This window comes from Myotis brandtii, unplaced genomic scaffold (assembly GCF_000412655.1).
Source record: "Myotis brandtii unplaced genomic scaffold, ASM41265v1 scaffold314, whole genome shotgun sequence".
In the NCBI taxonomy this organism is placed as follows: domain Eukaryota; kingdom Metazoa; phylum Chordata; class Mammalia; order Chiroptera; family Vespertilionidae; genus Myotis; species Myotis brandtii.
Window position 1 is genome coordinate 2,777,682 of NW_005362033.1, and position 12,212 is coordinate 2,789,893.

The 12,212-nt window shown below is 49.6% G+C and overlaps 1 protein-coding gene across 13 annotated transcripts in view; it reads left to right on the forward strand.

Moving 5' to 3' along the window:
- The window catches only part of SPECC1 (sperm antigen with calponin homology and coiled-coil domains 1), a 229,979-nt gene that overhangs the window by 41,180 nt on the left and 176,587 nt on the right, over positions 1-12,212 (forward strand). For 12 of the 13 annotated variants that reach the window (XR_001362870.1, XM_014542865.1, XM_014542863.1 and 9 more), the window contains exons 2-3: positions 3,247-3,416; positions 11,546-11,681. Coding sequence is in view for 12 of the 13 variants with exons in the window: in XM_014542862.1 (XP_014398348.1) it covers positions 3,247-3,416; positions 11,546-11,681 (306 nt within the window). In the remaining variant the exon portion in view is untranslated. Of the gene's footprint in view, positions 1-3,246; positions 3,417-5,425; positions 5,562-11,545; positions 11,682-12,212 lie in introns of those variants that run through there. The other variant, XM_014542869.1, reaches the window with a different exon arrangement.

A 12,212-nucleotide genomic window follows, 5' to 3' on the forward strand; every position in this document is an offset into this window, starting at 1 on the left:
GAGGGGGGGATGGGAGACATCTGTAATACTGTCAACAATAAAATAAAATAAAAATAATAATAATAAAAAGAAAAAACCCAAAAACATTGTCTAACATTATGCAACATATGCTTGTCTTAGACTCTTTTCACTGCTATTTCAAAAATAGTTTCTAAAATTAGCAATATTTTAGTTTAAAAAATGGACACCTGTGAAATCAAGCACTAATGTTTTTACATCTTGAAATATAAAACTAGTTCTAGAATCTACATATATAAAAGTCTAAGTGACCGAATGACCAGTTGACTGGTCGCTATGACGTGCATTGACCACCAGGGGGCAGACACTCAATGCAGGAGCTGCCCCCTGGTGGTCAGTGCGCTCCCAAAGCAGGAGCGCTGTTCAGCTGACCAACGGGCACCAGACGCAGGGCTCACGGCTGGCGAGCACCACTGAGGTAGCATGAGCCTCTCCCAATCAGGACTGACTGGGTGCGAGCCCGCAGCAGGTGCAGCGGGGCTGGGATGAGCAGGAGCCGCAGGTGGCATTTGACTGCCGGTTTCAGCCTGACATCCCCTGAGGGGTCCTGATTGCAAGAGGGTGCAGGCCAGGCTGAGGGACCCAACCGGTACATGAATCCATGCACCGGGCCTCTAGTGTCTTCTAAAACAACGAACCAACTGTAAATCTCTAGGGTACTATGTTACAGCTTGTTATAACTAGCCCAGGGAATATTTGGAACTGTTATTTTTTGGAACTATTTTTTAATTGTGATGACTTTTTACTAGAAAATAATGCCAATGGAGAAGTTGACTAGATTAGCAGTGCCAGCTTCTGAGTGTCATGAATGGTTCTGTATCTTACTCTTCTATCTGTTCTATTTCATAACCATCCCAAATTACTACCTCTACTGTGCTCCTCTCAAATGAACCCTGCCATTCTGTATGGATTGACTGATGCCCTTATTTCAACCAAGTGACAGGAAATATACTGAATTGCTTTGATGTGAAAAAACAAAACAAAACACAACCCTGGGTGGCCCTGGCTTAGAGACTCTGTCAGTGGAGATGGTCCCCGCTGGCCGGGATAAGTAGATAAGAGCAGGAGGAGGACATAGCCTGAGCCAGGCTGGGAGGCCATCTGCTGTTTTCCTCTTAGATGCTAACAGAGGGTCCTGGATGCAGTGATGGGGAAGAGGCCCAGGGCTGCTTAACACCACCCATCATCCCTCAGGGGCAGTGACTTAGACCCCCCAGGTCCTGTGAGTGTGGCCACTGGAATTATCTGTCACCTATTGGTGCACTTTATTTTACTTTATTTTATTTTACTAGAGGCCTGGTGCACAGATTCATGCACCAGTGGGGTCCCTCAGCCATTGAATTTTAGAGAGAGTGGAAGGGAGGGAGTGTGGGAGGGAGAGTGAGAGAGAGAGAAACATCAATGTGAGAGAGACACATAGGTTGGTTGCCTCCCATGGACATCCTGACCTGGGCTGGGGATTGAACCTCCAACCCAGGTGCATGCCCTTGTCCAGGAAATGAAACCCCGACCCTGTGGTGCACGGCTGACCCTCTAAACACTGAGAAACACCAGCCATGGCACCTATTGATGTATTTTTTTAAAATATATTTGTATTGATTTCAGAAAGGAAGGGAGAGGGAAAGAGAGAAACAGCAATGATGAGAGAGAATCATTGATCATCTGCCTCCTGCACACATTCTATTGGGGATCGAGCCAGCAACCCAGGCATGTGCCCTGATCAAGAATCGAACCTTGACCTCCTGGTTCCTAGGTTGATGCTCAACCACTGAGCCACGCCGGCTGGGCTCTTGGTGTATTTTAAAGTGCATTTTCAGTTTGTTTCTTTGAAAGGATGGAGCTTTATCTGGTTTTGGTGTTTTGTCTCCCACTCCTGGTTGGGAGTCTGTGGGGACAGGCAGAGTTAGGGCTGGAGCTGGATGAGACCCGGAGGGCATTGGATTCCGTCTCATTGTGTCCCTGGTGGAAGGAACAGGCTCAGGGAGGGTTAGAGGTGTGACCACACCTCCCTCCGAATGACCACACACACTGCTTCCTTGTCTTTGTATGTGGGCTTCCCCCAGAGGTATAACTGCATGTTGCTACTTAGGCCAATTTTGCTTTCATAAAATATTTTAGAGCAGTAACTCTGTCCTATAATGTCAGGTCTGACCAGCTAAAATATGCTCTATTAATTTTTAAATGATACCTATTTCTGTCCAAAAGAAGAAAAAAGCTGTGCTTCTGTGAGATCTAATTTTCAAATACCGTATTTTTCTGTGTATAAGACGCTATTTTTTTTCTAAAATCATTAGACTGAAAATCGAGGGGTGTCTTGTACACGGAAGTCAGCCAAAGAGGGAGCTGCGCAGGTGCGTAGCTGCCCATGTTTTGTCAAACAGGCTTCCTCCAATCGTGAGCCTTACTGTTACTGACGTCAGCTGATGCCGTAATTGGAGGTGGAGGCGGAGAGTGTGCAGATGCAACAGGGACCGGAGCGTTCTGAGCCCATAAAGACGTCAAAAAATAAAAAGATAAACACCTGTAAGCAATTGTCTTACTCTGCAAAATTCAAACTGAATGTACTCAGCTGTGCAAAAGAGCATGGAAATAGAGCTGCAGAGAGACAATTTGGACCTCCTCCCACTGAGCGTATGATCAGACAGTGGAGAAAACAGGAAGAACAACTCCTTAAGATGCCAACAAAGAAGACGGCCTTAAGAGGAAAACCAGCAAAATGTTTAAAATATTGATTTCTTAATTTTGAGTTGGAAAAGTGGGGGGCGTCTTATACACAGGAAAATACGGTAATTCATTTATGCCTATTTAAAAATGAGGTAGGTTGTGCCATTGTCAGCCCTAAAGCTTCAAGGCTTATGGACACAGTGTGTCTTGACTCAAGCTGACCTGTTTTACATGGGAAAATGGATGCACATAGATAGTGTATGGGTATGTATAGGAATATTGTAGTAGGTGTCCCTGCCTGAGAAGAAGCCATCATATGCTGAGAAGTAATATCAGAGCATCAATAATATTGCGCATCTTTATAGTTTGGTAACAGCTGTTGTGAAGTTGCAAAAATTAGCCTAGTGCAAGGGCATCTTCTTAGGAGTAGAACTGTCTGCAGCCCGGTCATAGGCGCTGGCTCTCCATGATGACAGGGGGGTGTCGTATAGGGGTAAAGCTCTGTGATGTCACTCAGCAGGCTCAAGTCGTGGACACATGTTGTTCTCTTCTGCTCTTCTACAGAGAGACAGACCCACTCGGCAAACATGAGGAGCGCAGCCAAGCCCTGGAGTCCAGTCACCAAAGTGGGGAGCCATGGGAGTGAGCGCGCGAGGCCCCTTCCCACAGCCTCCTCTGGCATGAAGAGTTCTAAGTCTTCAACCTCGCTGGCGTGTGAGTCCCAGCTCAGCAAGGTATAGCCCGAGACGCACAGGGTGAGGGCTGGGCGTCCAGTGTCTGCTCGGGGGGATGGGAGGGGCGGGGGGTAAAGCTAGTGGCCTCCAGGGCTGGACAAGGCCTCCAGGGAGGGCCTGGGAGAACTTAAAGGAGCAGAGCAAAGGCTTTGTAGCAGGGGCACTTGGGATGGAGACGGAGGTCTGCCAGATGTTTCCCAGAACTCAGGTCCCCTGCCCTGGATTACCTGGACTCCAGGCAGAGCTCTGCCCCAGCACCCACCAGATGGGGTCAGGATCACTAATGATCTGGTAATCCCGTGGCCAGTCTTCATCCTTGTCTTACTTGACAACCAGCAGAGTCAACACTGTTGATTAGGCCCCGCGTCTGGGAATGTCTTCTTCTCTCAGTTGCCTTTTCCCTCAGGTGTAGGGATCTCCCTGCCGACTCCCTCTGCCCTGGTTTCAAATATTGGGTGGGCCCAGGGCACAGTCCTTGGGCCTCAACTCTCTTCTAGTTACTGTGTCACCCAACACCTCCTTTCTACCCTGCAATGAAGTCAATGAAGTCAGAGGTAGTATAACCTACCCACACACACATTTTTGAAAAATTAATGTAATATCCTAGCTATAAGAGGAAGCTAGTTTATAATTAAATGAACCGTAGCGCCATCCGCATATGCCTCAGCTTGACTGTGCGGAAGGACCTGGGATGCTCCCTGGGCGCGGACATGCGATGCGGCCTGGGGCGGGCTGTGGTGTGATGAAGTCAGAGGTAGTATAACCTACCCACACACACATTTTTGAAAAATTAATGTAATATCCTAGCTATAAGAGGAAGCTAGTTTATAATTAAATGAACCGTAGCGCCATCCGCATATGCCTCAGCTTGACTGTGCGGAAGGACCTGGGATGCTCCCTGGGCGCGGACATGCGATGCGGCCTGGGGCGGGCTGTGGTGTCTGCGTGTCCCATGTATTCTTGTGTCCATTTCTGTGTCTCCAACCAGGACCCCTCCAACTGCCTTTGTCACCTTGCCTGTTGGTTGCCTGAGAGGCACTCCGAATGTAACATGTCCAAAACCGAATCTTGATGCCTTCCCCTCCAGGTCCCACGCCTCCCCTAGCCTGCTCCTGAATCTCCCCATTGGAGGTAATAGCAACCCCATCTTTTCAGCTGCCCAGGCCAGAGCCCAGGGCATCATTTTTGAACACTTCTCACATCCCATAGTTCATCAGCAAGATGCCATCACTTCTACCTTAAAAATAGATGCCAACTCCATCCACTCCCATTACCTCCGCTGGGACCACCTGGTCATTCCACTGCCTTCCCTGCACAGCTTCCCAATGTCCTTTCTGCTTCGTCTTTGCGCCCATCATTCATCCTCAACAGAAGTCAGTGATCCTTTTAACACATGGATCACGCCACTTCTCTGCTTGGAACCCTCGAGGGCTCTCTTCATTCATTCAGAGTGGTCAGTACTGCCCTAGAGACCTGCCCCATTCCTGCTCGAAGCCATGGCCCTCCCCTTGCCCTGGCTCCCTGCTGTGGCCTCGGGCTCTCTGGGCTCAGTGGCGGTTCCTCTGATGAGCCAGGCTCACTCCTGCCGCAGTGGGTTTGCTGCTCTCTGCCCATTTCCTCCCTCTGAGCATCCTCCCCATCCTCCTCCTTTAAGTCTGTGCTCAAAGGTCTCCCTATCAGACATCATCCCACCACACCATACAGCGGCATCCTCACCACCGCAGCTCCTACTGCCTCACACCCCTGCTCCACGTGTCCCACACCCCTGCTCTGCATGGCCGTTTCCATGGCTGCATGTAGCTGTCCATCAGACCGCCGCCAGGCGTGGCAGGATGGGGGATGTCAGGCAGGAGGAGGGGCTCAGACCAGGCCGATGGGGTCCTGACTGTGAACCTCCGGGAGGTTGGGAGCGGTCCTGTGAGGGTTCCACACTAAAGTCCTTCATGACTGTGATCCTGGATTCAGCCATTATTTCTGTGACTTTTGTCTTTATGATCTTTGACCTGTAGCATACTTGGGAGACATCTTTGATTTAAATTTCAAATAAAAGCATACATTTCACCAATGACAGACCAGTGGAGCTTTTGGAAGCTCAGGAGTGTTCCCTGAGGACAAAGAAATGTTGGCCACTTCTGCCGTCGATGGGTGAGCATTTTGGAAACTTGTCCCACAGGGAAATGCCGGGGAAAAGCAGATCCTCCTGTTAGACACTTGCTGCTCCCATTTTGCGCCTCAGCACCTGCAGGCCTCGGTCTGTGGAGGAGAGCGCCAGGGCCCAGGGAGGGAGCAGCGGAAGAGGGCGCCTCCCCTGCCCATCGCCGGGAAAGAGGACATGGCGATAGACAGAACAGCTCGGAGATTGGCCACAGTGTTGACTATGAAGACCTGGACACATGCATGGCGGCGGCGTGGTGCACCTCACACCTCACTCTAGCTGCTCTGTAGTGAGCGGGCACATAGGGGTGGATAGATACATCTTTGGTCAAAACCAGGAAAACGGAAACAAATCCACCAAAGTGGAATGAAATCTCCTACTTCAAATGAAGGGCAGTGAGAGAAGCAGGGGGAGCACGGCCCAGGGATGGGGGAGGCCTCGCCCGTGCTAGTCAAGCCCAGTGCCGGAGGGGAAGCGCCAGGAGTCCGCTGAGGTGAGCAGGCCACCTCAATCTGGCCGCTCAGCTTCCTTGGCTGCAAATGACAAAACATTGACTTGAGCCAGCTCTGGCCGGAAAGAACTAGACTGAACAGACCCTAAGGCTCCCGTGTCACTGTGGGCAGGACAGAGGGACAGACTGGAGCTCAGAGAGGCTGGGATCGGGGACTGGAACACCCAAGACTCGCTGTCACTCCCTTCCATTTGCCTCTGCTTCTGTGTCACCTGCTGGTGTCTGGTCTTCAGAGCGTGGTGTGAGCAGGGATGCCACCATGCCCAAGCCTCTCACATTCCTGGAAGGCCTGTGTGCTTATTTACTTACTTCTGATTTGCTTTAAAGAAAACTAAGCAAAAAAAATAGGGAAAGGTCTGCTTGGCTAGGCATGTACTGAGCCTGCCCAGGCCCCTGTGGCCAGGGGTCAGGGCCCCCGTGCCCAGAGAGCAGAGTCGTATAGTTTAGGCATGCTCTTTACACGTGCCGGGCACCCCGTCAGTCTTGTGCAGTCTTTCTTGGGGCGTGCTCTAACCCCGCACAGCCCAGGGCAGTACCCACAAGCCACAGGCTGCAGTTGAGCCCCTGGAACGTGGCTAGTCAAAACCCAGATGTGCTCCAAGTGCAAAGTCACACCAGATTTGGAAGAGTTAGTACAAAAACAAGTCAGATGCCTTACCAACATACTTTACATTGTTGATAATATTTTGAATGTATTGGGTTAAGAAAACCTATTCTTAACATTAATTTTGTCCAGCAGTCACAGTGCTTTTATAATGTGGCTGCCAGACACTATAAAACTATGCCTGTGGCTACATTCTTTTTTTTTTTTATTATTCTTGAAGAAAATACATTCTTAACATTAATTTTGTCCAGCAGTCACAGTACTTTTAAAATGTGGCTGCCAGACACTATAAAACTATGCCTGTGGCTTGTACTGTATTTCCGTCGATGCTGCTGCTCTAAATATTGGTTCTCAAAGTGCTTCCCAGACCGCAGCGTCGGCATCACCGGGAAAGGTAGAAATGCAAGTTCCCAGGCTCCGCACCTGCAGGCCTCAGTCTAGGAGTCAGAAAGGAGGTGGTGGTGGCCGATTGGGGTCGGGTCCAGGCAGCAGCGTGCCTTCATGAGCCTCCCACATTCTGAGACGTGCCAAGTCTGAGAAGTGCTTCAGCCATCACGTGGCATCTGCCTTTACAGACTGGACTGTTCTGTGTGACGATTTTAGAGTTTTGGTTTCCCCCACGACCTCTGTGGGATTGAGAAGAATTTTTAGTTCCTGTGAGCTATTTGCACGTTTTTCCTTTTGTAAGCTTTCCTGGCGGTGCTTGGCAGCTTCACCATCAGCCAGTTGGTGAAATTACTTACAAAATGTACCAAAGCAACGCCAAAGCACATCCCTGCCCGACCGGCTGTCACAAACCAGAGATCTCACGTGGCTGCTGTCAGGGACCAGGAGACAAAGCCAACAGTGCAGTCAGGAGCCGGGCAAGATCAGGAGTCAGTAGCTGAGACCAGTAGCTTCCCGGACCTGAGGCTGCGTCCAAGAGATAGTGACAAAGGACACTATTTTGCTTGGGAGGATGTGGAGAATTGCTTTCGCCTTTATGTCCCGCTTCCTGGAAAAGCTTCTGAGCAACAAATCTTTCTCCAGGGGATTCGGTGGGAGGCGGAGGCGCAGGGGAACGACCAGCATACTCCCCTGCCCAGGGTGAGGAGATGCACTGTGGCCAGCAGCCCGCCTGACTTACCGCGGTCAGATGTGCTGATAATACAGACTGGACCACCACATCCCACTGCCTGGGCTCCTGTCCTCCCACCTCTGGGCCCCGGCCTGTCCTCTCACGTCCTGCGGAGGAGGGAGAAGGGCAAGGCGACCTGCCCTCTGGCCCCTCGTGGGCGGAGCTTCGGGGTTTGCAGAGGCAGCCCCCGGCCCCCACCCAGCCCCTGCCCTCATGTTCCTTGGATTCGCAGACCGACCCTCTGCTCCCTGGGCCTTTTGTGAGGAGGAAAGATGATAAAAGTACGAGTCTGATTCTTCCACTTCTCTGTGTGACGTTTACTGACCTTAGTGACGTCAGAGAATCAGGTAGAGGAAAGCAGAACCAAGTGCATAGCATTTGCATTAAAATTCCCTTAACTATAGTGGTTTCCCTTTTTTATTTGGTGTGTTGTCTGGGGAGTTTTCAAAGCCTAAATCAGAATAGATTTTGCTTTGGGGACCTAGGGAGGTACCTGGGCATGCTTCTAGGCAGCGTGAGTAACAGCTGCTTTTTCTACTGAGAAGAAGTTGCTGACGTCATGCACTGTTGTCAGATAAGAACTACACTGGTGACCTGAGGGCTACTTTGAGAGGCTGCAGAGCTTGGGTGCAGCAGCCCCAGTTGCTCTGAAATGGGAAACAGAAAAGTGATTCCGGAGTTCCTAGAAGGCCACCGGGTGGCTTCTGCGTCAACCCCAAGGCCATTTGCGGCCCGTTGTTAAACTAGGATCACAAAGTGGGCCAGAAAATGTGTTTATATTCACATCTAATAAACTGCGAGCATAAACACAATTTTTTGCACAATTTTTTTAAATTGTGAAAATCTTTAAGTGCATGCAAACGTCACAAAGTGGGCCAGAAGATGTGTTTATATTCACATCTAATAAACTGCGAACATAAACACAATTTTTTGCACAATTTTTTTTAAATTGTGAAAATCTTTAAGTGCATGCAAACCATCCTTTCAGTGTTAGCGATTTGCTTTTTATTTATTTATTTTAATATATTTTTACTGATTTCAGAGAGGAAGGGAGAGGGAGAGATAGAAACATCAATGATGAGAGAGAATCATTGATCAGCTGCCTCCTGCAGGACCCCTGGGGGTCAAGCCTATAACTCGGCATGTGCCCTGACCAGGAATCGAATGGTGACCTCCTGGTTCATAGGTCAATGCTCAACCCTTGAGCCAAGCCGGGCTGAACATTCTTTTGAGGAACTTGTGTACTCACTTCTCTTGGGCATAGACCTAGAAGCAGGATTGCTGCCTCCTTGGGTGCAAATACTCGGCGTTTGTAGACTTTGCCAGTTTTCCCAAATGGTTGTCAGCTTGTCCCACCACCTCACTGACACCTGGTATTAGCATTTTTTCTCTTTTAAGCTACTCTGGGGGTGTGTAGCTCCCTGAAATGTAAACAATGCAAAGTGGAAATGTTTTTTTTTTTAATCATGAAAATCTTTAAACCCTAATTCTCAGTAAATGACCCCGAAGCCAGTGGAGGAGGATGGAGCAGAGCCTTTACACCAGTGCAGTGGGCGGGGCTACCCACTCCCCGTCTCTCCACACTGCTTTCTCCAGATGTCAGATATATTCGTAATGGCTCTGGGCATCTTCCTGTCTCTGGGGTTTTAGAACAGAGATTTCCATCCTTTTTCATCTCCTGGCACATACACTAATTACTGAAATTCGGTGGCACACCAAAAAAGACATTTTTTGCTGATCTGACAAAAAACAGATATAATTTTGATTCATTCACACTGGATGGCTATTGTGCTGGCTGTTGTCACTTTTTTATTTGACGATGTAAGGGAAAAGAGGTCAGTGCCCGTGACTAAATGGTCAGGTAGTGCATGTTTTAAAAATTCTTGCTGCAAATGGGGTAAAAATCACTATTCTAGAACGATCCCTCTTCAGTAATGTTCTTTAAAGACTTACAGTGGTTGGGAGAAGTCCTGTGATCTTTCTAACTACCTTGGTGTCATTTCCTGGACCAGCAGTGATAGGTCATTTAAGGCTCCCCCTCTTTTTTTTCACCAGCAGATGAAACAATTTTATTTTATAGTTGTCTTTAAAACCACAAATTTTTTTTATATTCTTCGTATAAAAGCATTAGTACAGCTAACTATGCTTTCTAGAATATGACTATAGAGCCTCTCCAAGAAACACGAACCCCATTATATGGTTTCAGTGAAGTTGCTTGGAAAAAATTCACATCTGGACTGATTCCTAAAACATACCATGCCACACTGCGTGTTTCGGTTCAAAGTACAGATTATTGTCACAGCGCTCGGTCCCGCGCTCTCGCCTGTGTGATGCTGCGCACACAGGTGGGGGTCTCAGCTGCTGCTCCGCTGGCGCATCCATCTGTCTGCAGGTTCATCAGCAGCGGCGAGGCTGTGCCTCTCCCTGTGGCCTTCCTCCCAGGCCTCCGGGCGTGAAGCCACATCATCATTGTCATCAGTCAACTCCAGGTCTCCACAGCTGTAGAGGAAGCACTCAGTGTATTAGGCCCCGTCCTGCAGGAAGTGTCTCCCTTAAAGCACGCAGACCACGCTAACCAGTTCGCTCAGACTGCACTCCATACACTCAGACATGGGTCTCTCCAAGGAAGTGTGAGCTGGTTGGGAACAGGCTCCAGTGGACGTAGCTCTGCAGTCAGAATAGTTAGTGTCTGGGTCTTGCTTCCCATTCTATGGTTTCGGTGAAGTTGCAGATACAAGAGGAGACACAGGAAGACGTCTGTCAAATACAAACCTGGGATCCAAACCCTCCTGGCCCATGAAACCACACACCGTCTCCGCCAGCCGTAGGTCCCGCAGCTGAGATACAATATGGCTGTCGACATGGAGACTGATTCCTGATGGCCACAGGCTCCCACTGTGCTCTCCTCGGTGCAGCCCACACTGCCCGGGTTTTTAATTTCAGAGCAGCTGTGGCTGAACGCCGTTCGACAGCTTCCACTGCAGATTCAGTGTGATGACTCCTACCCTGAGGACGCCAGTGACATCATTGTCACTCGGGCTGCGAACGCTGGAGACAGGCCAGGCCAGCGGTGCTGCATGGGGTCCCCGCTTAAACCTCAATTTCTTTCGACAAATGTTTGGTCTCCCTTTTCATGACAGAGAAGAGAGCAGAAAAGGAGCGAGGGGTTCTGCTGTTCTTGCTGTCAGTCAGTAGCTGTTCTTCTGGCCTCCAAAATGTCCTTTCTTCCCTTGGAACTCGTTGTCTGCGGGAGACCCTGGGCGGAGTCCTTGGTGTTGAGCACGGTCGATTCCAGGTCTTGTACATCTCTTCCCTCTGCTTCCTCCAGACACATATTTTTAAGTTAATGTTGTCCTTGGATTATTTTGTGCATCGCCACGTCCTGACTTCTGTGCATCTCACGGTTCTTTTTTCATCAGCTCCCATTCTTGAAAAAATATTTTTCCAGGGCAACAGGGTGTTTAGGAACTCACTATTTGAAGTGTGACACAATGGTATTATTCACCCCTAATCGTATAATATTCTTTGACACGGTGGGGAAGATTATGCTCCAGCCGGTAAAAGACACACACAGGTGTGTCGAGCTTTGCATTTGTCCACTTCGCACTGCCGTGCTCTGCAAAGGGCCCTCACTGCACCGTAACCTCTGGGCCGTGGGATTGCCCACAGGCTTCTTGGTGTGTAGCACTCCTTACTGAAAACGGGTCTCTTGATCCTCTTTTCCCCTCTACCTCTCTCTCAGCTCAAGAGGGCCAGCAGCGAGGACATGCTCAACAAGCCGGGAAGTGCCACCGCTTCCGCGGTAGTTCGACTGAAAAAGACTTCGACAGCCGGAACCATCTCCGAGCTCACTGAGAGCCGCCTGAGGAGCCACCCAGGTAGGAGGAACGCAGGTCAGGAACGCATGTCTGAGGGGCCCGGGCAGGAGGGGCCCAGGTCAGAGGGACCCAGCAGGCCACTCATCCTGGCCCAGGACAGTACGTCAGTGACTGATGCATCCCTCCCCGCATCAGATATGTGTGGAGCACTTACTCTGGGCCAGGAACTGCTTTAGGCAACAACATCCAGCCCATGGCGTTTACATCAGGGGGGGACAGACAAGAACAGAAAGGTAATGGGGGTGCCGTGGTTCCCGCTGTCCTTCCAGGTGTGCACCTGCCATCGTGCGTGTGAAGTCTAGGCAAGATGGCATAGGTCCTGGTGTTGTCTTGGGGTGATGGGCATTGAGGAGTGAATGAACCAGCTCTGTAGGTCCCTCGCAGATGTGGTGTTCAACATCCCATGGAGAACGGGATGCTCTGCACTGAGTTGCTTAGAGGGCGGTGGCCATGGAAATGTGAACTTTCTCAGTATTACTGTCTTTTTGAGAAACAGAAAAGGATATATATATATATATATATGTATATATA